Source organism: Geotrypetes seraphini, chromosome 15 (assembly GCF_902459505.1).
Source record: "Geotrypetes seraphini chromosome 15, aGeoSer1.1, whole genome shotgun sequence".
In the NCBI taxonomy this organism is placed as follows: Eukaryota; Metazoa; Chordata; class Amphibia; order Gymnophiona; family Dermophiidae; genus Geotrypetes; species Geotrypetes seraphini.
This window is the reverse complement of record NC_047098.1, coordinates 8807056-8834181: the sequence shown is the minus strand read 5'-3', so window position 1 is coordinate 8834181 and position 27126 is coordinate 8807056. Positions and strand designations below refer to the sequence as shown.

Below are 27126 nucleotides of genomic sequence, written 5' to 3'. Positions count from 1 at the left end.
GAACTCATAGTCCAGTTGGCAGCCATCTCATGTTAGAGGCAAGGTGCTAGTGGAGTCCTTGGCTCCTTATAGGGACATTGCATAATCTTTGAAGGAGTATACATACCTGCAAGCACTCATTTGACAATCTCCCACCCCCGTGGATATCCACAGATTCCTGTTTCAATACTTACAAGAGATGATCTTCTGTTTGTTGTAATATTTAGTGCAATGGGCTGAGAATGAAGAGAACCGGGTTCAGTTCCTAATGTAGCTCCTTGTGACACTGAGCAAGTCGCGTAACCTTCTGTTGCCTCAGGTACAAAAACTTAGATTGTGAGTCCACTAGGTACCTGCTTTAGTTGTACCACTGAAAGATGGTATATCAAATGCATTACCCATACCCTTATTTCCATTGGCCCCTGAAAGGGCCAGGAGGTGTCCATTGCTTATTGGGTAAAGGTAGCAGTCAAGGCTTTACAGGAAGAAACAGGGTTGTGGAGTCTGAGTTGGTAGGAATTTTGGGTGAATTATAGCTGGTAAAATAAACATACTGAGTCCAACTCCAGCTTCAAAATAAACTTACATTATAACGTGGTAAATTTATAATTTTGTACTTAGATCCAGAACAAAAAATGTAAAGCTTAGTATCAGTTGGGAGTCAGACAGTAGGAACAATAGAGGCATCAGAGCAGAAGGGTTGATGTAGATTTCTCAGCCCTAGGAACAAACAATTGCTTCCAGCTTATGAATGCACTTAACTCGTGCTCAGGTGACATCTTCAGCAGAGGCAAAAACAAAACAAAAAAGTGGAGTGATGTATGCAATGAAGACCATCCAATGGTTCAGTCAAAAAAACAAGTTCATGATGTCAAGACTCGGTTTGTAACGTCAAGAGACTTGACATGGCCATGATTTGGCAAAACATATGCATGCATCAGGGAACACTAGTACAGGTCTATCTTCATATTCGTGAAGCTTAGGTGCATAGCTTCCTTATGAATAACTTTAGGACCCCCTACCCCGACTCCCTCCCACCGCCTGGACCCCTCCATGGCTTACTTTTTAAGCCCTGGTAGTCTAGTGGTGAAGCAAATTTGCTATCAAAAATGTCAACCTCAAGTTCCTGCGTTGGTCTCACGAGACCGAAGCAAGAACTTGAGGCAGCCATTTTTTATAGCGGATCTGCACGGGGCAGGAGCGTAAGAGGATTGCTCCTGCCCCACTTTACCACTACATCACGAGGCTTTAAAGGTAAGCTGTGGAGGCAGGAGGGGAGGCTGCTTGTTTGCAGACTTATGTATAACCAAATTCACAAACCCCAAAACCGTGAATATGGAGGGAGGCATGTAATGAAATCCAATTCAAATAAAGTCCAGTGATGGACTGCACACATGAAGAGAATCAATACATCTCAAATAGCGTCCATAAGAAGGTGAAAAACTTGCCGCTATACTTAAAAGATGTTTTTGGACTCCACTGTTGGATTGTCTTTATTGCATTCATTGCTCTACTTGATGTGGAAGACTTTTATCCTTCAGGTTCATCTTTGGCAGAGGCTCAGGTGGTTTATCTGAAGATTTCTGCAGGGTGGCAACTTGCTTCATTCCTTTGTGAAGCATTACAAACTGAATTTGCTAGGCAGAGCCCATCCAATAAGTTTCTGCTTGGGTACATCCTTTTTAAAAAAAAAAAAAATCTTTATTCATTTTCATATCTTACATCAAGGATGGTGCAGCTGGTTGCTAAGGAAAATGAAATGTAATCATACTTATTTCCTTTTTAGTCCTGTTGCACCATCTTAAGATCTTTCCTAAAAGACTAGTTCATGGGACTCATGTTGCCTCTGAATAATGTGTGTCAGGTCCTTGTCTTCTCCCATCCAGGGTTCTTGAAACTTTAATATTGTATTCCTTCCTCATTTGGACTGGTCTAATAGGATGAAAAAGAATGTAAAATTTGTTCTTACCTGCTAATTTCTTTTCCTTGAGTCCTTCAAGACTTGCTCAGGAGCTGCCCAGGAAAACTACAATTTGAGTTCTGTCTTCAATTGGGGGGGGGGGATCTTAAATATAGAATGCTTTCTAGTGAATCTGGGGCTGGAAGCTCTCAGTCCTCAAGGAACTGAGTTCTGGACTTGTATATAGGATTATTTTAATAAGGTTGACCTATACTATTGATCCTAAGTGAGAATCCTTTCTGTTAATCTACTTTCTTGATACACTTATACATGCTATAGTAATGTTCCATAATGATGGGCTCTATGTTAATCTGTAATGTTGGTTCCTTATACTAGTGATGATGTCTGCCTCCATCTGTTAGTTGGGGAGTTGGGATGGCATAACCCACTTATGTGGATTGGTATGGCAGACCTTGAGGAAAGTAAACTAGCAGCTAAGAAAATTTCACCTTATTTTAAAGCAGTACATACCAAACTTTTAACCAGTATGATACCATTTTAACACTTTAAGAATTCACTTGGCTCCAGTTAGTGATGAAAACAAAATAGCAGGCCCTTACTTCTGATCTTGTTCCTTCTCTTATCCAAAGCATGAATGCATCAACAACAGTAGCAGTAGTTGGAACAGGACCCCATGTGTCAGTGTATGCTTATAGATGCCAATACTCTGCTTGGTTTTCTAGTTTAGTAGGGAAATCTGCACATGAGACGAATGCAGGGCCTGTGAATGCTCACCGATTCGAGGCTCATGCTGACTGGCACTATTTCATAGCTGAAGTCCAGAGGAAGGGGGAATAGACTTGTTTCCATTAAATCATCTATTGATGATGCATTCCATTTGGGATTCTGACCCATATGTTAAGAACTTCTGATGTAAAGTGTTACAGTACTTCAGCTACAGTTGCCTACATACAATCAGATCTTTAGTGCTTCAATTTGTCCTTTCTCTTTGCATGTAGGGAGGGACATAAGAGTTTTATAACGAACTCTTGGTGATGATGTTTTTATTTTCTTAGGTCCTAAAGAAGATGAGAAACCTTCTGTTTCAGCAATTTTGTCAGTGGAACAGACTGTTGTGATTCAAGAGATGGTAAATCAAGATGCACTCCCTAAATTCATGACTTCAATTCCTCTTTGTAAGTCTCAAAACCTGCCTGAGGACAGATTAAATGCAATAACATATGAAACGGATAAAAATATGGGTGACGACAACACGCCTAAAGAAAGTTCAGAAAAAGATTCAGCAACTGAGTGTGAAGAAAACATAGAAACTTTAGATGAACAGAAGAGCACAAATGAAGAAAATTCAGAAAGCTCACCTAAGAAGAAGCCTGTTGTGAAAACAGCAAAAACAAAAGGAGAATCATATGGTGACCTATTAGAAACCTTCATGTTTCCTTGCCAGTATTGTGAAAGAAAGTTTACAACTAAGCAAGGACTTGAGCGCCACATGCATATCCATGTGTCCGCTATTAATCATGCTTTCAAATGCAGGTACTGTGGAAAAGCCTTTGGTACACAGATCAACCGTCGAAGGCATGAACGGCGTCATGAGGCAGGGCCAAAGAGAAAACCTTCAGCATTGATGACTTCTGAGGAAAATATGGACAGCCAAACTCCTCTGAATGAGGCATCTCAAAAATCTGCAGATGAACTGAATACGTCTGGTATTCTACAGGATTTCAATATCTTAGATTCTGAGAAAGATACCCAAGAAATATTAAATTGTCTTACAGAAGAGAATGGTGAATCTAAAGAACTGCATCCTTGCAAATACTGTAAAAAAGTTTTTGGAACTCATACAAATGTGCGTAGACATCAGCGTAGGGTCCATGAACGCCATCTTATTCCGAAAGGGGTACGGCGAAAAGGATGTCTACTTGAAGACCAACGGCTTCAAACTGAACAGGCACAGCCAACCCAAAATGTATATGTAACAAATACAGAAACTGAAGAAGATGGTGAAGCAGATGATGTATACATAATGGACATTTCTAACAATATCTCAGAAAACTTAAACTATTATATTGATGGTAAAATTCAGTGCAGCAACAGTACTAGTAATTGTGAAGTAATTGAAGTAGAATCCAATTCTGCTGATATATATGGACTGAACTGTTTGCTTTCTCCTGTTACTATGGAAATTTCTCAAAAAATAAATGCTTCACAAACAATTATGACTGAACTTCAGAAAGAATCATCTAGTAGTGGACAGAATGATCCCAAAAAGAGGAGGACAGCTAGCCCTCCTTTTTTACCTAAAATTAAAACGGAAGTTGATGCTGAACCTATAACAGCAACTTGTTCTCTTAACCTTCCTCTTAGTATTTCAGTGACTGATAATTTATCTTTTCAAAAAGATAAAAGTATTTATTTATCTTCAAAACTTAAGCAACTCCTCCAGACCCAGGACAATAATAAACTAAATCCAGCATTATTGACGGAAGTCCCTAAATTAGGACTTGCTACATCATCATCTTCATCTTCACCATCAATTTTGCCTACAGTGTGTAACAGATTTAAGAGGAGAACCAGCACACCTCCCAGTTCTCCACAGCATAGTCCAGCACTTCGAGACTTTGTAAAACAAGGTGATGGAAAAACAATGTGGAATGATGGACTTGGTTCAAAAATTCCTAAACTGGAAAATCATGAAAGCTCTCCATCATGGAGCTTGTCTGGGAAGGATGAAAGGGAAAATGTGAGCCCTTTATGCACTGATGAATATAAAAAATCAAAAGACTGGACAACCAATATCACTTTTGGTAATGTGTGCAACCAGCAGCCGCTGGATTTATCCAGTGGTGTTAAGCAAAGATCTGAAAACGACAATAAGATTCAAGTTCCTTGGGAATCTGTACTAGATCTTAGCGTACACAAAAAATGTTGCGATAGCACTGAATCAAAGGAACTCAAAGGAAGTAATCCAGTGCAGCCAACTTGCAGTGGTAACAAAAAGAAGAAGCCTACCACTTGCATGCTACAAAAAGTTTTGTTGAATGAATACAATGGAATAGATGCAACTGTAGAAAATACATCATACTTGAACAGGAGTCCAAGTTCGTGTAACACAGAAGAATCTGTACAGCCCGACATTAGTTCTTGTTCACCTCTGCCAGCTGTGACTTCTCATAACTCCCCTTCTTCACCTGTGCTACAAGCTTCTGGTGAGCACACACATAAGACACCTCCACATCAGTCACCGCCACATCTGACCCTAACAAATGTACCCTCCCCTCAACCATGTCCTCCTGTCTTAAGTGTTGCCTCTTCACCACCACCTCTCCTTCCTTCTATTCCTTCTCCACTTCCTGACTCCTTGTCTAGTTCTAGTCCCATTTCTTCATGCTCATCACCTCTATCTAATGTAAGTTCACAGTCTCCTCTTCCAGTCTTGTCACCTACAGGATCTCTTTCTCTATCACCTGTTCCTTCCGATGATGACCCTTCCAACTCCATGACATCACTTGGTCCTCCCACCCTCTTTTCATCCTCATCTTCCTCCACTGTCTCTTCCTCTTCCCCCACCTCTTCTTCCTCACGCTCCTCTTCTCCTCCATCTCTTTCAGTAGTTTCTCCTCCTGTAAATCCAGAGCCTTTCCTTACAAAACCTCTTAAAGAGGAGAAAGTTGAAGAGGAGGCAGTAGCAATCGAAAAGCCACATATGGCAAATGAACCTGAAACAGGAAAAGTTCCAGAGACCTTCAATAAAAACTTTGTGTGCAATGTTTGTGAATTACCCTTCCAATCTATTAAAGACCTTACTAAACATTTATCTGTACATGCTGAAGAATGGCCCTTTAAATGTGAATTCTGTGTGCAGCTGTTTAAAGATGCATCAGATTTGTCAGAACATCGTTTTTTACTGCATGGTGTTGGAAAGATATTTGTTTGCTCAGTCTGTAAGAAAGAATTTGCTTTTCTGTGCAACTTGCACCAGCATCAACAGGATCTTCACCCCGATAAAGAATACACCCATCACGAATTAGAAGGTAAAACACTGAGACCTCAGAATTTCACTGATCCCAGCAAGGTAAACATGGACCATATACAGAGTTTGCCAACAGATTCCTTGCTACCCTCTCAGGAAGAGGAAGGAGATCTAAATGACTCATCAGAAGAGCTTTATACAACCATAAAAATAATGGCCTCTGGAGAAAAGACAAAGGAGCCAGATGTGCGCATGGGCCTCAATCAACATTATCCAAGCTTTAAACCCCCTCCATTTCAGTATCACAATAGAAATCCAATGGGTATTGGGGCTACTGCTACAAACTTCACAACTCACAATATTCCACAGACTTTTACTACAGCAATTCGTTGTACTAAATGTGGAAAGAGTGTCGATAATATGCCTGAATTACATAAACACATTTTGGTATGTGCTTCTGCCAGTGATAAGAAAAGATATACCCCTCAAAAGAATCCAGTACCATTGAAACAGATTGTGCATCCCAAAAACGGGATGGTGGTTCTAGACAGTTCTGGAAAAAATGCCTTCAGGCGAATAGGACAGCCTAAAAAATTGAATTTCAGCCTTGAGATAAGCAAACTGTCTTCTAACAAATTAAAACTTACTGCATTGAAGAAAAAGAACCAGCTTGTTCATAAGGCAATCTTACAAAAAAATAAATCTGTGAAGCATAAAGCAGACCTGAAAAGAAATATGTCTGATTCTGAATCTCACGTCTGTCCTTTCTGTAGCAGAGAGTTCACTTATGTTGGCAGTCTAAATAAACACGCAGCTTACAGCTGCCCTAAAAAGCCCACTTCTCCCACCTCGAAAAAACCTACTTCCGGTTCATCAAAGAAAGGCAGAAATGCTTCATACACTATAAACAGTGAGCGAGGGAGCAGCCAGCGAAGGCGAACAGCAGATGCAGAGATTAAAATGCAGAGCACGCAGACTCGGTTAGGAAAAACAAGAGCTCGAAGCTCAGGCCCAATGCAAATTCAGTTGCCCTGTGCATCACTAAAATCCAAGCAAAGTACAAAATATTTTCCTCATGTCAAGTCTAAAAAAAATTCTGCTGCAAAACACTCAAATCTCTTAAGAATGGTCAGGATCACTCCAGGTGAGGTGAAAAAACCAAAAGCAATGGCTCAAAGCCATTCTTCACAAATCTTGCGCAAACCAGCACGGAAGTTGCATGTTCGCATTCAAAAAAGTAAAGCAGTTTTGCAGAATAAATCTACATTGACAAACAAGAAAAGATTGCAAAAGTTTACTGTCAAATCGAGGGAAAGAATTAATGGACCTATAACACGAAGCTCCCAACTAGCAGCAAGTATGGAGCCCTCTGATAATAGGAGAGAAGATATTGGAAAACAAGAATTGAGAGAATTCAGGTAAATAAAAATGATAAAATGCATTTGTTGTTAAACTAGTAGTTAAGGACATAAACTGTTTATGCAGAACTAAGAGTTTACAGTTTCTGAAATCAGTTGTTCTACCATTCATCCTTCCAGGTATCTGAATCATAGACAAACATCACACAAATATATATAAAGCAGGAATACAGTTCCACTAAAAAGGAGAGTTTTTTTAAAAAGACAGGAGGATGTCGTTTTAGGGTATTTTGAAATTAAGATATAAGAGAAAAAATTATCACTTAAGAAATAAGAATTACCTTTCTGGGTCAGACCAATGGTCCATCAAGCTCAGTAGCCTGTTCTCACGGTGGCCAATCCAGGTCACTAGTACCTGGCCAAAACCCAAGGAGTAGCACTATTCCATACTACTGATACAGGGCAAGCAGTCTTCTAACAAAACTGGAACGTTCTTCCGAAGTCTGTCATAGGGGAGAACATCCTCCAGGGATTCAAGACAAAGTTAGACAAGTTACTGCTGAACCAGAACGTATGTATGTATCGCCGAGGGTCACTGAATATTGTGAAATCTCGGCGATACATACAATCCGTTTTTTTCTACTGCAATTCTTTCTACTGCAATTTTTTTGTGACATATTTTTCTTTCCTTTTCTACAACGGACCCCTGATGAAGGTTGTCCGAAACACGGACCGTGCTGGGTCCCCTGTTTGGTAAAAAGGTTTTTAGATATACTTTGGTTGTCACAATAAATTTTGCCTACATCGTTGTACATATCTGCAGTTTTGGTTTGTTTGTTCCTGGTTGGTTTTTTCACTGCAGACAAGGTTGGACCTCCCTTTTCCTTTGGTTTTGTTCCTCTGAGTACAGTATGCATTTTACCGATGGCTGTTTCATATGGGTGCATATTGCAGGTTAGTTCTACATTGATTCAAAGACAATCCAATGCTGGAAGCTACCACTTCCCATGCTTGGTCTGGAGGAAAGCTCTTTTCGAGATCACCTTCGAGTTCCAAGGCCCCAAAATCTGGAACAGCCTCCTGAGCAGCTTGCACCAAATTCCTACTTCAATTCAGTAAGGCGCTGAAAACACATCTGTTCTCTTCACTGCACTGACCTATTCTTATGCAGTCATTTTTATGATATCTATGCATCTCTATCATTTCTAATATTATGTAAGCAATGATTCCTAGCTGACATTTGCAGGATACAAGAATCAATATGGTATGGTACCCGTTAATCAATAAGCAGTGGCACTTTGAGCCACAATAAATGTTCCTTGTAGCTATTGATAAATCTCTCACATCACCCTTGAGACATTTTGGGCAGTCTTCCTTACCGAACTGTTCCACGTATAAGTATAGAACATTTGAGGGCTTCCTTACATGAGCAACTTGCATCAGATATTTCCACTTTTTGAATACATTATCATTTTGGCATCATCTTTACAACTTTATTCCTCTTCCATATAAATGTTTACATTTATTCTAGTGTTTAAAACTATTGTTCCCTGGGGACTGTAGAATAATAATTCAACAGCTTGTTCTCTTCTCTCTGGATTTGTATGATTCTGTCTTTCATGGGTTTCTATTCTTCCTTCAAACTGTTGCCCAGTGATACAAAATATGACCACAAAGTTAAGGGCAGTAGAAAATTTAATTCCAAGCACTCCCATTTTTTGGGAACTTCATTGATTTCTCATACAATTGGTAAATGGTATTTAAAATGAGATTCTTTGACTTTATTGGTACATCTTTTTCCTTTATTGTGCCCTTCTTGATCTTTAACCTATCAGGCTTGTCTTCCTTTACAACTATCTTGAAGAATAAAGATATGTAACAGTATTGTCCTGCGTGGTTCTGAATTATTGAAGGGATTGCTCTTGGCAGTATGATTGGAAACTGTTATGCTCAGTTTGAGGAAGCAGTTAAAGGATTTCTGTTTCCAAACAGCTTTTGTTGAATGATATATCTTGTCTGGTTGGGATACTATATGTTTCTTTCAGTTGCATTTTATTGTGTAATTTGTCTTTGTATATTTTAGTCATATACAGTGGTGCCTCACACAACGAACTTAATTGGTTCCAGGAGCAAGTTTGTTATGTGAAACGTTCGTTATGTGAAACGCGTTTTCCCATAGGAATACATGTAAAAAAAAATAATTCGTTCTGCAGCATAAAATATGCTAAGATGACATAAAAAAGATAAATTTTTTGTTATTATTTTTATTTAGATACATCTAAAAACATACATCTCCCTGTCCTTTTACTTCCACTATCTTCCTATCCCATCTCTATTCCCTTTTGTCCCTCTCCCCATGATCAATCATCTCACCACCTCTCTCTGCCCTCACCCTCAGGGTTCAAGATTGCTTCCACTCTTTTTCCTGTTGTTCTCTCTGCCTGTCACCCTATGATTTAGCATCCCTTCTGCCCTTGTCCAATATTTCCCCTTCTCTCCCTCCCTCTCATCCCCTGCTCCAACATGTGCTTTCAGCGGCCTTCTCCCCCCTTAAGCGTCTTTTCTTCTCCACTCCACCTTTCCTCCCTCCCTGCCTCCACCTTTGTGGCGCTTTTGCACCCGACCGACAACAGAACAGGCCCGGTCGGACAAATCTCCCTGTCCTGTAGCCGCGAATCTAAATTACCTTCTTACAGCAGCTGGATTATTGAAGCTGCTGTAAGAGGTAATTTAGATTCGCGGCTACAGGGCAGGGAGGTTTGTCGGCCGGGCCTGTTGTCGGTCGATCGGGGGACCTGACCAGCTGTGCACATTCTTCGGGGCGGACCGCCCCCTCCCCCCTCTTTCGTTCGCCATTGCCTTCTTCCTACCTGCCCTGCCGCAGCCGCACACAGCCGACCGGAAGTCTTCCTGATGTCAGCGCTGACGTCGGAGGAAGGGAGGGCTTTGCTTAAGCCCTCCCTCCGACGTCAGCGCTGACATCGGGAAGATTTCCGTTCGGCTGTGTGCTGCGACAGGGCAGGTAAGGAGAAGGAGACTACCCTCGCGGCTCGACCAACCCCGCTGCGATCCAACCCCGCAGGAACCCCGGACTTCGTTGTGTGAAACGAAGTCCGTTGTACGAATCAAGACATAAAGTTCGTTGTGCGCAGCGTTCGCTGTGCGAGGCGTTCGCTGTGCGAGGCACCACTGTATATTATTTCTTATGTTTCCTTGTTCATTGCCTAGGACTATAGTGATGGGCAATAAAACATTTCTTTCAATTGATTGTTATAATTATCACTGATTCAAAAACAACTTGGCTAACAGTACTTCAGGTCTGATTTGAGAAACATTGACTCTCACTAGGGAGATGAGTTGTTAAGTCTGCTTCTGATGTTCTTTATCTTGAACCCAGTTAACAGGAAAAGCTGCTAATTGTAGGGGAATAAAAGCTGGTTCCAGCCATATTTTGTTACGCCTCTGGCGTTCAACACCCTGAATATCTCGCTACCATGTAGTAGAGCTAAATGTAAAAGTTTTATGGAATATATTGAGCCATTGTAATATATATTAACACAATATGGGAAGTGTGGCCTCTTTATGAATGCACAGTATCATAGGACACAACTTTTCAGATGCCTTGTTACAATCCTGGTTTTTGCTTTTCTTATCTGTCATATGTCTATAAACGTGTAGTTTTTATTTAGAAAAATAATTATACTGCTTTGCCACTAATACTCTTGGTTTCTTAATTCAAAGGAACCTTCTGTGAAGAAAGAAAAAAAAATGTATTTGAGAAAAGACAGTGTGGAGCTGTTTATTTCCTAAGCTTAGGCGAACACTATGATGATGGATATATGGATGAGCCAGGCTTGCAAAACCAGTTTGAGCTGACTCTAAAACACATATAGTTCAATGCCTTCAGGCTTCTTTTGAAAGACTTCATTCAAGTTGGCTGTGTGTTTTCTTCAGTATGCCCCAGTCCATGCCTAGCTTCAAGATCATTTAGAAAACAAAATGAATTGTGTAAAACAGGCTGGGCTGAAGATAATGTGATGCCATTGGACCGAATTGGAGTTTTTCTCACGGGCCATGTTGGTTACCAGATGGAGGAAGAAGAGACACTTTCAAACCACCCTTGCTAGCAGGGTCTCTGGAAGTTATATAAGTCATTACACACTTAGGGATTGTTGGAATACAAGCAAATAATTTACATTAAACTAAAATGCAATGAATTTATTCTAGTCTACAAAAAAAAAATAAAATCCATCAGATGATGACAGTTGTCCCAGCAAGATGATAAATAATTTCTGTGTTGAAGATTTTCTACTGACCAGCATGGATTGGGAGGAAAGAAGAACTTTTTTATTTTTTAAAATACCTGTTCCTGTTTGGGGTTTTTTTAAACATCCATATGTTCCCATATACATTAGATACATTTCTGGTACTAATTAAAATGCTAGAATCTCACAAATCCAAAAGCCCAAACCTTGGAAACAGTAACCACCTCTTTTGCCAAGGTATGCTAACTGATTAGTATGCGCTAATTGAATTAGCGTGCGCTAATCGCTCACACATCCATAGGCTAACATGCACACGTTAGCGTTTAGTGTGCGCTAATTGGTTAGCGCACCTTAGTAAAAGAGGGCCTAAAGGTTTATGTAGAAATAAAACAGAAATTAAGATACATTAAGAGATTATGGCAGAAGTATTTGCACCTTACTTTTAGCTAAAAGTAACACGTTTGGTCTACTGTTCAGTAACTTAGTTTTTCTATAGGTGCCATTTCTCCAGCGGTTCAGTGTCCTGCAGGGTTTAAATTATGCCCCCTCCCCCCTCCCATACTTTTTTGTTCTTGATTTAAACTGTAATCTACCTCTTACAATTTGTAGCTTAATACTTGTTTAGTGAATTTGTGCCACTTTAATGCTTTCACTTTCACTATCATTCCCAATGTGTTACATTTCTCTTATGGGGGACTTTTGTGTTGAAATATTGTATAAAAAAAAAAAAAAAAGCATTTGTAGGTAATACAAAAATAAAATATTTAAAAATTATTTAAATTGTTTTGAACATTTCAGTTGTACTATGTGATTTATATTTTATGATTTACTTTTTTGAGGGGAAGGTCATTTTTAGGTTGGTGATCTGGAGAATGTTTTTCCTGTATTGAATTTCTGTTAGATTTGTTGAAAAATGATTTAAAAAGAGAATTCTTATGACTATTAAAATTTGACTACAAATGAGGTTGTCATTGCTTTTTAAACATTACAGCATTGACATATATATATATATATTTTAAGTACAGGTCTGCAAATGAAGAACAGTTAATGCTAATTTTCTTCTAGCATGAAATGAACCTTTGTGTACCTGTCATATATGTAAAAAGATCTTTTATGGTGTTACAAGCACTTAATAACCAGGTAGATGTCGCTACCGTGATACATTTTATATAATTGTAACCAATAAAATAAACTTTATAAAAACCTCTGAAGCTTGCTTTTTGTGTACTATAAGTTCTAGCAGGCGCAGAGTACATTTTTGTAGTTAATAACTGATTAAGTGGAGAATGTCAGTTTTTATTTTCATTAACAAAATTCATAAAGTTAACCCAATAAAATTTTTTGTAAGAATTTGCAATAAAATCGGAAAACTTTATTTTAAAAATGGTAAAAGCCTAAAAAAAATAAAACCAATGGCAAAACCTGTTCTTAAAGCTTCAATTTTTTGATCATAGTAAAAAAAAACAACCCAACCCCACAAAAAAAACAAACCCTTTAATCAGCTTTACTTAGCAAATTCCTTTAATTTGTGCATTAAGGGAGGAATTTCATGCATGCTAAATGCTAAGACACCCATAGGAATATAATGGGTGTCTTAGGGCTCTTTTTACAAAGATGCGTTAGAGCTTTAACGCGCTGAATTGCCCCATGCGCTAGACCTTAACACCAGCATTGAGCTGGCGTTTTAGAAGTGTAGCGCGCGCTAAAATCCTGCGTGCGCTAAAAACACGCACCTTCGTAAAAGGGCTCCTGCTGCCCTGAAAACCTGACTGATTTGGAGCCCTCGAAAAATATTACACCTTATGAATTCCAGAAGGAAGCTCTCTTTGACAGCAGGAAAGTGTTGAGACAGCATTAGCAATGAATCTCGAGTTCATCTCTAACATACTCTTGCATGGGGGCTGAGTTTCATTCCTGTCATGGTGTGCACAAAATTAACCTGTTTGAACACATTGACCCCAGGAAGCAAAATATGTCACATCTTGAACAGATTATAGGAGGGCAGACGTGGGTTCAAGTCTGACTGTCATAGTGATGCTAGGGCAGGGGTAGGAGCCAGGTCAGGTTTTCAGGATATCCACAATAAATATGCATGAGATAGATTTGCATCTCAAGGAGGAAGTGCATGCAAATCCTGACCTGGCTCTGGCTCTCGAGGACTGGAATTGCCTACCCCTGTGCTAGGGTAAAAGGTAGCGGCTATTGTGTTCATTTCAGGTCATAGATCTGAAGGAAAGAAGCACTTCAGGATAGGGAGAAGCATGTATCTCGAGGTAAGTTGTCCCGGTGTTACTAGTGAATAATGGTCAACATTTTGATTTTGTGGAGACGAAACGGAAAAGCAAAATAAAGGAATCGATCTCTGGTGACTTATACATATCGCACTAGTGCTGCATCGCATCCAAAGATGCATAGATTGAGGCGAGAACTCGGCATACCAGAGGATATGAAAAGTATGTAATAGCTGATACGAATTCAGACAGATTGGGCTGATGCAAAAGCTTATCTACATTAGGAGTGTGTGGTGCAGTGGTTGGATCTATAGCCTCAGCACCCTGGGGTTGTGGGTTCAAACCCCGCGCTGCTCCTTGTGACCCTGGGCAAGTCACTTAATCTTCCATAGCCCCAGGTACATTACATAGATTGTGAGCCCACCGGGACAGAGAGGGAAAATGCTTGAGTACCTGATTGTAAAAACCGCTTAGATAACCTTGATAGGCGGTATATAAAATCCTAATAAACTTGAAACATAGAATAAGACGGCAGAAGAGGGTCGACAGCCCAACAAGTCTGCCCACTCGAGAACCCTCCCTCCCTAGTATATCCATCCTTTATGCATAACTCTGTAGCACCCCCATCTGTTTGTCCCATTGACTTTTGAAGTCAAGCACGCTACTAGCCTCGACCACATGGCGTGGAAGTTTATTCCATCAACCAATCACCCGTTCGGTGAAGAAGTATTTCCTGATGTCACCATGAAATCTTCCCCCCTTAAGTTTTAGCGGATGCCCTCTTGTTGCCGTGGGGCCCATAAGGAAAAATAATTCTTCCTCCACTTCAATGCGACCTGTAATGTATTTGTATGTCCCCTCTTTCTCTGCGCTCCTCTAGGAAAGGTCTGTCACGCCAAGGATGGCCAGCGTTTCACATTCATGGCTGCTTCAGGGTATGAACACACTGCGCAGAGTGAAGCAGCAAGAGCTGGTTTCTGACAACAGAGGTCTTTGCAGTGTGTTCGTACTCTGAAGCAGCCATGAATGTGAAACGCTGGCCATCGTCCGTGTGACAGGCAAAACTTTGATTTGTTAATCTTTGGAATTTCAGTGGATTTATTTGCATTGCCCAGAGGACCAATTTAATTTGTATATGAGGAGGTTTATCCTGCTATATCTGTCTGGGCTAGATCACTAAAGTCTCTGTCTAACAATCATTGCTTAAACCAGGTTGACTGGTTTAGCAACCAATCGGATTCGCCGACCTGTGCTCGAAACGGCTCACTGTGTGGTTTTCCATGCTGTCGTACATTCTCTGATTCTGGTATGCAAATGAGGTTATTAATATTAAAACCAGGCATCCGATCGATGCCCTAACCTTGCATTCCAGAATCAGATGGGTATTACCAATCTGAAACATCTGACAGGCCTAGCTAGACCTGTCGGTAACTGTGTTAGTGACAGGTCTGCCTGTGTTTTTTTTTCCCTATAGGCACAGATGTGTCCATAAAGCAAAATGAAGTGCCGTGCTGATGACCCCCCCCCCCCTTGATGAACAATCCTGATATAAAATAAATCCTTTCTGCTGCTAACCCCCACACTGACACCCTCCTTCGCAAAGAACCCCCCCCCTGAACTGACCCCTCTCTGAGAGATGCCTTAAGCATCTGAGCCAATGAGGCCCCTCTATGCATCCCAGGATGCACTGGGAAGGGGAAGGCCCGCCATTTTGGAGTGGCGGACCTACAAGCAAGAGGAACTGGGCATCCCTTCCGCTGTCTTCTATTTTTGAGGTATGGGAGTGTTTCGGGGGGGAGGGGGGGAGCTAGGGGCCATCTGGTGGCAGGAAGAAGTGGGCATCCCTCTTGCCAATTTTAAGGGGGAGGGAGTCAGTTGGGAGGACATGGTGGGGGGTTGGTTTGTGGCAGCAAGAGGAAGTGGGCATCATTCCTGCTATTTTTTGGGGAAAGAGTGGGGAGGGGTTGGCTCCGCGTTCCTTGTGGGAGTGGTTTACTGAAGGAGGAGGGAGTGGGCATCTCTCCTGCCAATTTTTTGGGGGAGGGGAAACCATCATCAGGAGGCATTTTTTTTAATGGGGCAAATATTGTGAATGTATGACACACGCACATCTATACCCTATTTCACAGAAATTAATTACTTCATATTCAATACAATATTATTTTTTGAAATGTAAAGTGCTCAGACCCACAAACCAAACTATTCAGTAAAATTTATTGAACTATGGTTGCCACTGGGACCATCACTGCCTTTACACGTTCCTTACCGCCCTGAGATGTGGTGGCTAACAAACCAACATAGGAAAAATATTTTTTTGAACTTATCTTGCTGGTGCTCATAAGTGTTAAAAAGGGCAGGAGAGTCAGAGCAGAGAGCAAGGCGGCAAGAGGAGAGTCGTGGCAGAGCAGGGCAGTCGGAAAGGACCTGAGCGACTGGTCCTCAGCAGTTGCTTATTTTTTGATCAGCCAGCTCAGTTGGTGTCCCTCATTTTTTTAAAGTGAATCGATGCCTGCCTATATTTGCATGCCGTTCCCCCAAATTTGCATGCACGGATTGGGAGCAGATCAGGACTAATTGGGTCAGGGTCGCTAAGTGATCGCAAAATGGTCGGGACACAATCGGTGTCCTTAGTGAATGTAGCCCGTAAACATTAAATCTGTTAGTACGGTATTTGCTTCACATGAGATGAAAGATTTTCTGCTGCCTGAAAAGCTAACTGGATTGCCTCAAGATGTCCCTGCCGGCCAAGGAACAACTTATGCAGCAAATCAGAGCAAGAAGCTGGATCTCTGTTTTCAATACAATATGTCTTTTTTTATGTTTGTCTTTTTCTCTGACAACTCAAATTATGTTCAGAATCCTCAAATCCGGTATCAGGTTAAAAGTGCGCCGAGACAAAGGCGTGCGCAAACAACTGAGCGCAATGCAGAGCCACGGCCAAAGAAAATGACTGTTTTAAAGGGCTTCGACAGGGGGTGTGGGGGGAACCCCCCACTTTATACAGATCACGTCGCATTGTGGGGGGTTGTAGCCCCCCACATTTTACTGAAAACTTCACTTTTTCCCTAAAAAATAGGGAAACAGTTAAATTTCCAGTATAATGAGGGGGGTTACAGCCCCCCAAACCCCCAATGCCACTGCGATCTGTATTAAGTAAGGTGGGGGGGTTCCCCAACAAAAACCCCCATCAGAGCCCCTAAAACCACTCTTTTTCTTCGGTGCACACTTCCGTCTTGCGCTCAGTTGTCGGCGCGCGCCTTTGTCTTCGGCAGTTTTGTCTATGAATCCTCAAATCCTCTTCCTTAGGAAAGGAGCAGTTCTAAAAACATTTTACCAATTCCATAATATTGTGTCAGAAACCACTCATGTTTGCTTCTGATTAGCTTGACCAATGGCTCAGCGCCAACTTCTGTGTTCTGGCACACACAACCCTTGGCCAAGGACCATGATCCAGTAGCTACCGGTTCTAGCCCATTTAGTTGATGGAGAGCCATTCGCTGTAAGCATTAGGTGGTTTGTATCAATCAAATTGTCAATCTACAAATAGCAATGCAAAGACAATATAATCTAAGATAGAAGAAGAAATTGAAATACTGGCAAACCATTAGACCCCCCTAACAAAAATTATCCAAGAAACTGTTAAACTTACTTATATTGTGATGTCATAATGCCTCATTCCACCAATGCCTCAGAGCCAAAGTGATGTCACAAGGGCTTGATTGTCCTGTACTGGGAGAGTGTAGTACAATGGTTGAAACTACAGCCTCATCACCCCGAGGTTGTGGGTTCAAACCAACACTGCTCCTTGTGACCCCAGGCAAGTCACCTACTCCCCCCTCCATTGCCCCAGGTACATTAGATAGATTGTGAGTCCACCGGGAAATTATGCTTGAGTACCTGAATAAATTCATGTAAACTGTTCTGAGCTCCCCTGGGAAAATGGTGTAGAGAACTGAATAAATAGATAGTGTTAAAAGTTTCAGCCTCTGGTAACCAGAGCTGGGATTGTGACATCATAATGCCTTATTCCACCAATAAGAGCCAACCTCAGCAGTGATGTCACAATGGCTTGATTGTCCTATACTCAGCTCACTGTAACTACATTTTGATTTCTGGAGTGGCGCAGTGGTTAAAGCTACAGCCTCAGCACCCTGAGGTTGTGGGTTCAAACCCAAGCTGCTCCTTGTGACCCCAGGCAAGTCACTTAATCCCCCCATTGCCCCAGGTACATTAGATAGATTGTGAGCCCACCGGGACAGACAGGGAAAAAATGCTGGAGCATCTGCATAAATTCATGTAAACCGCTCTGAGAACGGTATAAAATCTGAAAATATTAGGGCATTGCTGTTTGTTTCCTTCTTTATTTTCATTGCGGGGCCTACTACTTGGCAGGCCTGAAGGGGTTAAGCGCCGGCTGAGTTCGCATTTCCTTGTGTCTCCGGAATGCCGTTAGAGTAGCAGCCGATGCAGCGGGCGAGGGAGAGAAGACATTGTGTGACCCAGGCTTCCTTTGCAGGGAGGGATCGAGGAAGAAAGGCGACTGCCCTATTTAGAGAGAGGGGGGCGAGAGATTGCCGCAGGTGGGGGGGGGGGTCGGGGGGGGATCGATATCGTTTTTGCCAGCTGCGAAGGAATTCCGGTTGCTAATCTAGGAGGATTTGGAGCTCTCAGACAGCTGCCCTGCAAAGATCACCAGCACCTTGCAACCCCCCCTCCCCCTAGGAAATGTCTTGTGCATTGCACACGTGACAGCTGAAATTCATCAGCTGCGCCGGGACACGGACACTGTGGTTAAATTTGCACTCTGAGCCGGGGCTGCCGCAGGAAAGGGACGCGAAAGCGGGCACCAGAAGCCCTGTGGCTTCCCCCCCAACGCGCGATTCGCTTTTAAAGAGCTCGTAAACCGTGCGATGCACGAAGCTGCGATCGTGTTACCGTAGGGCGAGGACTGCGTGGTGGCGAACCCTTTTATATACCTATTAGACTATGCCATATGACTAATACAAAAGACCCCAAGAGAGCAATGGACTCATCAGCGACCTCCAGCCCTGGAAGCGGCCACGTCACGTTCTCCCAAGTCTTTGGACAGCAGTGCCAGATGATGGAGTCAGGTAAGGACCGTGATCGGTGTCCTTTGCAAACAAGACAACGGGATTACACTCCATTTGGGGATTGAAACGTGTGTGTTTCAAGCGTGTATTGATGAAGTTCACCTCTGGATGGCATGTTTAGGGCAGGGGTAGGCAATTCCGGTCCTCGAGAGCCGGAGCCAGGTCAGGTTTTCAGGATATCCACAATGAATAGGTATGAGATGGATTTGCATGCACTGCCTCCTTGAGACGCAAATCTCATGCATATTTATTGTGGATATCCTGAAAACCTGACCTGGCTCCGGCTCTCAAGGACTGGAATTGCCTTGGATTGGGACTTGTATTTTGCCTTTTTGTAGGTTTACTTTTACAACCACGGTTTACATGCAGGTACTTCAAGTATTTTCCCTATCTGTCCACAGTGGGTTCACAATCTATCTAATGTACCTGGGTCAGTGGAGGATTAAGTGACTTGCCCAAGGTCACAGAGAGCAGAGCGGGGTTTGAACTCGCCACACTCTCCTCCTCAATTGCTTTGCTGTATGTTTGAGTCTTAAAAAATATTTTTATTCTTGGCAGTTGAGTACAAGTGAAGCCCATCTCTAATTTAGTAATTGTTGGATCATTCCACTGATTTTTAAAATGAAGGTTAATTAGCAGGCCCTTTAATCATCAGGCATCATCTCTGCACTTCTGGGGGCTCTGGCCATAGGTTAGAAATTGTGATCAATTACTTTGCCTTTTCTAAATCCCAGCCCCAGGTAAGTACAATCAGCTGTCCAATTAGACCTACAATTTAAGCTGCACCTAAGATGATGGAAGGCCAACGTAGACAAAACGTACAGAAGTCATTCTTTACCGAGGGCAAGATTCTCAAAACATTAATGTACAATGCATCATTGCACTGAGCTTTCTTTATCAAAATTAACCAAAGGCAGCAGAATGGGATGGGCCACAGGGACCAAAGCAGCAATCAATATTTTGTCTAATACAGAACCAGCAACTAAAGGATTTGGGTGACGGGATAATTGCGCGCCAGATGCCAGCGCGCCGACAATCCAGTGCTGACAATTCGGCGGAAGACAGAAGCGTGCAGGGGAAAAAATAATTTTTAAAGAGCTCCGACTGGAGGCTTGGGGTGGCAACCCCCCCCCCCACTTTATTGGTTAGTGTTCACGCTGCCATTGCGGGGGAGGGATGTGTGTGAACCCCCCCCCCCATTATAGAGAAAACAGAACTTTTCCCATAAAAAATCAGAAGAAGTTCCGTTTTCGCTATAACGGAGGTTTCTGAAGCACTCTGTCCCTGAAAGTTTGAAGCCAACTACTTGCTTTCTTCTGCTGAGTCAATTAAAGGATTTAGGAATTTTTGCATTTAGCTCACACCTTTTCAGTAGTAGCTGAAGGTACCTTCCAGTCTCTGGAGGAATTACAGTCTAAGACAGGGTTGCTCAAGTCCGATCCTCGAGATCTACTGGCAGGCCAGGTTTTCAATGAATATGCATGAGAGAGATTTGCATACCAAGAAAGCAGTGCAGGCAAATCTTTCTCATAGAAACATGATGGCAGATAAAGGCCAAATGGCCCATCTAGTCTGCCCATCCGTAGTAACCATTATCTCTTTCTCTCTTCGAGAGATCCCACGTGCCTATCCCAGGCCCTTTTGAATTCAGACACAGTCTCTGTCTCCACCACCTCTTCCGAGAGACTGTTCCACGCATCTACCACCCTTTCCGTAAAAAAGTATTTCCTCAGATTACTCCTGAGCCTATCACCTCTTAACTTCATCCTATGCCCTCTCATTCCAGAGCTTCCTTTCAAGTGCAAGAGATTTGACTCATGCGCATTTACGCCACGTAGGTATTTAAACGTCTCTATCATATCTTCCCTCTCCCGCCTTTTCTGCAAAGTATACAGATTGAGATCTTTAAGTCTGTCCCCGTACGCCTTATGATGAAGACCACGCACCATTTTAGTAGATATTCACCCAAAGTAGCGTACAACAGGTACAGCGTAACAGAAAACTTAAAATATCCTTGAATAAGGTAAATTGAATCCCAGTAACAGTAAAAATTTAACAGCAGTGTAAAACAATCGTACAACAGAAATATGATAAAGATCATCAGAGTATGAATGATACCATAATAAACAGCATGAAAGAACATTCATATAACATAAGTCATATAATATCTCTCTTTCTCTTTGTGGTGTAGTGGTTAGAGCTACAGGATAGGAGGGCTCTTCAGCTTGGAAAAGAGAAGGCCGAGTGGAAGATATGATTGAAGTCTACAAAATCCTGAGTGGAGTAGAATGGGTATAAGTGGATCGATTTTTCACTCTTATCAAAAATTAGAAAAACTAGGGGACACTCGATGAAGTTATAGGGAAATACTTTTAAAACCAATAGGAGGAAATGTTTTTTTTTCCACTCAGAGAATAGTTAAGCTCTGGAATGCGTTGCCAGAGGTTGTGGTAAAAGCAGATAGCGTAGCTGGTTTTAAGAAAGGTTTGGACAAATTCCTGGAGGAAAAGTCCCTAGTCTGTTATTAAGACATGGGGGAAGCCACTGCTTGCCCTGGATCAGTAGTACGGAATGTTGCTACTCTGTGGGTTTTGTCCAGGTACTAGTGACCCGGATTGGCCACCGTGAGAATGGGCTACTGACTTGATGGACCGTTGGTCTGACCCAGTAAGGCTATTCTTATGTTCTCCTTGTAACCCTGGCAAGTTACTTAATCCTCCACTGGGATAGGTGGGGAAAATGTTTGACGTACACGTAAACCACATTGAGTGTGGTTGTAAAGCTACAAAAAGGCAGTGTATAAGCCCCAATCTCTTTCTCTTATGGTAATGGAAATGCGTGCCTCTAACTTGAGCTATAGCACCAAATTCTGATCTTGTCTCTTCCTTCCTTTATCAATAATCCAGTCTCTTAAAAGGGATGATGCAGAGCATTAACGTTATTAGGTCATTGACTGGCACTTTGGTTACATCAGCAACCTGGTAAATTTACAGTCTACAGCAAATCGAGTGATGCTGGGTAACTCTTCACTACACTGAAGCAAATGCTATAGATGGCAAAGGATCCTCTACTACTAAGCATAGTCTCTCGGCCAAGTTATTAAATGAGCGTCACAGGTGTCCTCTATGTGAGTAAGACATCAATTGTGTATTTCACTGATGGTCTTAGCAGAGAAAAGCAAGAGAAATGTTCACACAGTGGAATCGGATTTGGTTGGCAACACTCAAGTCTCTCTTCATTTGGCATCTATGATGCAATCTCGTCGTTTTTTAACGCATAAGGCATTATGGACGCCTTTAAAAATGTCAACAATAAATGATAATCTACAGAGCTGTTGTTGGTCTTGTAAGTCTGAGATTGGAACGTTAGAACGCCCATTTATTCAATCTTTTGGAGGGAAGATGTGGATAACTATATCTGAACTTCTTGATATCACGGAAATCTTATCGTATCAAGTAATTATTATAGGTGAGATGGGATTGAAAATGGAGTTAGATCTGGGGGCCATTGACAACTTACTGTAATGAGTAAATACCATTTTCTATTGAAAGTATATTTGCAAATGGGGGGAGGAGGGTGAATTAAAGTTTACTGTAGGTTTAATCAGTAGAAAATAATATTTATATTTGTATATTTTTGATTAAATGCTAAAGGAAAGGGTGGATGTTATACTAGAAAGAAACTCAAGTGATGTATTTAATTTTAAATGTTTTATTATTTGTACACTTGTTGTAAGTTTAAAAAATGAATAAAGAATTAAAAAAAAAACAAAAGAAAATGGAGTACTGTGTCCAATACTGGTCGCCCTACCTAGAGAAGGATATGGCGATGCTCGAAAGGGTCCAGAGAAGAGCGACAAGGACGATTAAGGGCATGGAAAACCTTTCGTATGCTGAAAGGTTGGAGAAGCTGGGGCTCTTTACCCTGGAAAAGCGGAGACTTAGAGGGGACATGATAGAGACTTATAAAATCATGAAAGGCATAGAGAAGGTGGAGAAGGACAGATTCTTCAGACTAACCGGGCCAACAAAAACAAGAGGGCATTCAGAAAAATGGAGAGGAGACAGATTCAAAACGAATGCTAGGAAGTTCTTCTTCACTCAGAGGGTGGTGGACACCTGGAATGCGCTCGCAGTGGAGGTGATAGGGCAGAGTACAATATTGGGCTTCAAAAAGGGATTGGATGACTTCCTGAAGGAGAAGGGGATTGAAGGGTACAGATAGAGGGCAACTAGACAGGTACTAAATGAATAGGGAATAAAGAATTTAGGTTAAGGACCACTTACAGGTCACGGACCTGGGGGGCCGCCGCGGGAGCGGATTGCTGGGCACGATGGACCCCTGGTCTGACCCGGCAGAGACAATGCTTATGTTCTTATGAGTTAGACATTTATAAGGTGCAGATGTTAACTCTAATAATGATTGCTATTAATAATACTATCTAATTGGAAAGATTTTTCAAAATTAGATTATAATAATCGGTGGAATATGTTATGCTTATATGCTAAGTATGAGAAAATTTTGGCTGTAAGATCCAGCAATTTGAGAACCTTTGTGCAACTTTGTGAACTTAGACTAAGGGTTCCTTTTGCTGAGGTGCGCTAGCGTTTTTAGTGCATGCACGAAATTACCGTGCGCTAAACCCACGCTACTTGGCTAGAACTAATGCCAGCTGAGTGTTGGCGTTAAGGTCTAGCGTGCGCTATTCCGCGTGTTAAGGCCCGAACGCACCTTAGTAAAAGGAGCCCTAAGTGTAATCTAAGGTGAGATTGTTTATGGGTTTATAGTTAAGACTGCAATAGAGAGTAGAGATGAATGCAATCCCCAGGGTCAAGCTAGGTTTCTGATTTAATATAGGATAAGTAAGAAAACTTTTTCTTTGCGCTCAGAAAGATTAGGTCTGGTTGGGGCTTTTGGATATCCTTCTAGAATGCCTCGGCACTGAGTCGTGTGGCGCTTTAAGCGTGATTCTATAAAGGTTATCTTGCGTAGTAGCACCTAAAACGGGCTTAGGCGCATCCTACGTATGCCAGCATCTTCTTGGCCTAAATGAGTGTGCTTAAGTCCAAAACGGGCGCCTACACGCATCCATGATCTGCTAGGTGCCTTGTACAAGGCGCCTACCATCCAATTAAGTGCAGTTTACGTCAATTGCAAGGTGCTAATTGTTAATTATCAGTGCCAATTAAGCTGTACATAAGAACATAAGAAATGCCTTCACCGGATCAGACCGAGGTCCATCAAGTCCGGCGATCCGCTCACGCGGCGGCCCATTTAGGTTCTCTATTATGAAAACCTGAAATTACCGTATCCCTCAATATGATTTGCAAGAAGGTGTATATCCAACTTGTGCTTGAAACCCTGAAGAGTTGTCTCCGCCACAACATCTTCTGGTAGAGAATTCCAGGCGCCCACCACTCGTTGTGAGAAACAGAACTTCCTGGCATTTATCCTGAACCTGCTGCCAGCCAGTTTCAGGCTGTGACCTCTTGTCCGTGTCACATCTGAAAATGTTAGTAATGCTGCTTCTTGGTCTATTTCATCCAATCCTTTTAATATTTTAAAAGTCTCTATCAAATCGCCTCTCAGTCTTCTCCTCTCGAGTATGAACAGTCCCAGTTTCCTGAGGCGTTCTTCATAGCTCAAATTTTTCATTCCTTTGACTAGTTTCGTGGCTCGCCTTTGCACCTTCTCCAACATAGTTATATCCTTCTTGAGGTAAGGAGACCAGTGTTGGACACAGTATTCTAAGTGTGGTCTGACCATTGCTCTATAAAGTGGCATTATGACTTCTTCCGATCTACTCGTGATCCCGTTCTTAATCATGCCCAACATCCTGTTTGCTCTCTTCGCCTCTATTATCGACCCCCGGGTCAGACTGTTTAGCTGTTCAGTGCCTAGGTCGGCTGGCGTATCGATCTAGGTACCTAACTCTTGGCATCATTTATAGAATCTGGGTCTATTATGAACAGTGCCTGGGTGGAGTGTCGATGAATCCTGGATGGTCCGTGCCCGCTCTAGCATCGGCTCACTGGCTGCCTGCCATTTGTTGGCATTCTGCTGTGTGGCCAAGGCCCTGAATTATGACTTATTTCAGCAGCTTGTAACTAAGTTTGTGTCTCGAGACCTTACGGAGTGGCTTAAGGCATTCGGTTCTTGGCTTCAGCACAGCCACTGATGTGCGCTGACTAGACCTTTTGAAGGGTTTCCATTTTAATGGGATCAAACCTTTGGCATTCACATGTTGTTGTTTTCCCCTCTTAGGTTAACAAGCCCTGCCAATGATGCAAGTTGGTGACATCCATCAGGCTCTTTTCCATTAGCAATTTGAGCTGCGTTCTCGTTATTATTGTCTGTGGGAAAACAGCCGTGAAACTGATGAATAAAACCCATAGAAACCCAGAGAGGTTATAATTCTACAATGCTTAGACCACAGATGTGGCGAAACTTTAAGCTCCTGCCTGATGGGCAGAGTTAAGAAGGGAGGAAGGGTGACAATCTCAAACTATCCATTTAGCAGTGATATTCAGTCCTGAAAGGTGCCGGTAGATGCCTTAGCTGAGTGAAAAACGCAGTTTGAAATGATGGTTTAAAAACTGAATGTGCTGGGAAGAGGATGGTGGAGGAGATTTTAAAGTAGCCACCTCTGGGGCCACCCTCGGTCACCCTAATTGGGGAGACCAGCTATGCTAGGAATCCTCTCTCTGCCCATCCCAGGCTTTCTTGAATTCTGTAAACAATTTTTGTTGCTTCTGGAAAGCTAAATGTAAAGTCAACTCAGAATCTAACAGCACAATGTGTGGGGGGTATAATACGTTATTATATGAAGAAATGACTGGGCAAATATATTGCTTGTGTCCTGCACTGAAGCAGTCAATCTCCATTTTCTAAAAGTCGGCCTAAAGTTTTGCCTACTGCCGCTAGCCATAAAAATAGAGGCTTAAATTATTAAAGACACAATAACCCCCCCCCCCCCACACACACACACACACACACTAGAAAATCTACTGAAACATAACTGTGACCCAGGCTGATATTTTCCACAAGAAAAGGAAATGTGCAGGGCATTTCAGAGGAAAAACAATTTTCCTTAGCGTGACTTTTGTTCCCGTCAGGAAAGAGTAGAACTGTCAGTGACAGGAGGGGTTTTGCAGTGTCATCATAACTGCAACAGTGCTTCTGCTTGAACTAAGACATGAAAGATCTCGCCAGTGGCATAATTAATCTGTAGGGCCATTCTACAAATCTCTTCAGGTTCTTTTTTTTTTTTAATTATCATTTAATTTTTATTCCATTTAAGAATGATATCAAACAATTTACACTTGTTTAGGAAACATGAAGAAAATTATACAATAATAACATCATTCCATGAAAAAATATTAATGAAATATCTTCTTCTTAGACCCCAAACCAAAACAAAAGGTGGCGGTCTAAAGATATAGGACTTCTACAGTTAAATACATAAATCAAAATAACAAGAAATGGCTTACCGGATGAACTCCTCCTATATTACATTACCCATTATTCCCTGATGATCTTCTTCAAGTCTAAAAAGTTCCTGAGATGTTCTGGAACAAAAAAAGGCATATTTTATGCCTAAATATTTTATAAAGACATTTACAAGGGTAAGCCAATTGAAAAGTAGCTCCAAGATCTTTCGCTTCTTGTCTCATTAAAAGAAACAACTTTCTCCTCGCTTGTGTCTCTTTATTAATGTCTGGATAGATCCAAATACGCTGTCCCATAAACAGAGCCTGTGTTTTACGAAAATAGAGCTTTAATACCGCATTGAGATCTTGTTGGACTACAAATGAGATAAGTAAAGTAGCTCTTTCCGCAGTTTTTGTTATAGAAGATTCCAATATTTCTGATATATTCCCCACATCAAGTATCTGATTTGCTCCTGGTATTTCGCTCCCTGTCTTCTTTATAGGTGCAGGTATGTGATAAATTTTATTCAAAGGAGGAATAAGATCGGGGGCAAATCCCAGGATTTGAACCAAATAAGTCTTAAATAATTCAACAGATGAAATTTCTGGCATTTTGGAAAAATTCAATAGCCTCAAATTTAATCGTCTATTGTAATTCTCTAATTGCTCTATCTTTCTATGTATCACCAATTTATCTTTTATCAAACCAGCGTTCACGGTTTTTAAAGTATTAAGTTCTTCATTTACAAGTTGGAGTTTAGATTCATTTTCATTTTTTAAATCTTCCATTGTTTTAGTCAAAAAGTCTACCTATGTTATCAATGAAGCCGTTTCACCTGCAGTTCTTCGAACATTTCCATC

The 27126-nt window shown here is 41.7% G+C and overlaps 2 protein-coding genes across 9 annotated transcripts in view; both read left to right on the top strand.

Moving 5' to 3' along the window:
• Positions 1–11133, top strand: part of PRDM2 (PR/SET domain 2) — a 70875-nt gene extending 59742 nt beyond the window's left edge. For all 7 annotated transcript variants that reach the window (XM_033921965.1, XM_033921961.1, XM_033921963.1 and 4 more), the window contains 2 exons: positions 2956–7288; positions 10970–11133. In XM_033921965.1, the coding sequence (XP_033777856.1) occupies positions 2956–7288; positions 10970–10982 (4346 nt within the window). In that variant the 3' untranslated portion in view covers positions 10983–11133. The remainder of the gene's footprint in view (positions 1–2955; positions 7289–10969) is intronic.
• A 7304-nt stretch (positions 11134–18437) lies between these two features.
• The window catches only part of KAZN (kazrin, periplakin interacting protein), a 455715-nt gene continuing 447026 nt past the window's right edge, over positions 18438–27126 (top strand). The window contains exon 1 of one of the 2 annotated variants that reach the window (XM_033921359.1): positions 18438–18835. In XM_033921359.1, the coding sequence (XP_033777250.1) occupies positions 18718–18835 (118 nt within the window). In that variant the 5' untranslated portion in view covers positions 18438–18717. The remainder of the gene's footprint in view (positions 18836–27126) is intronic. The other variant, XM_033921358.1, reaches the window with a different exon arrangement.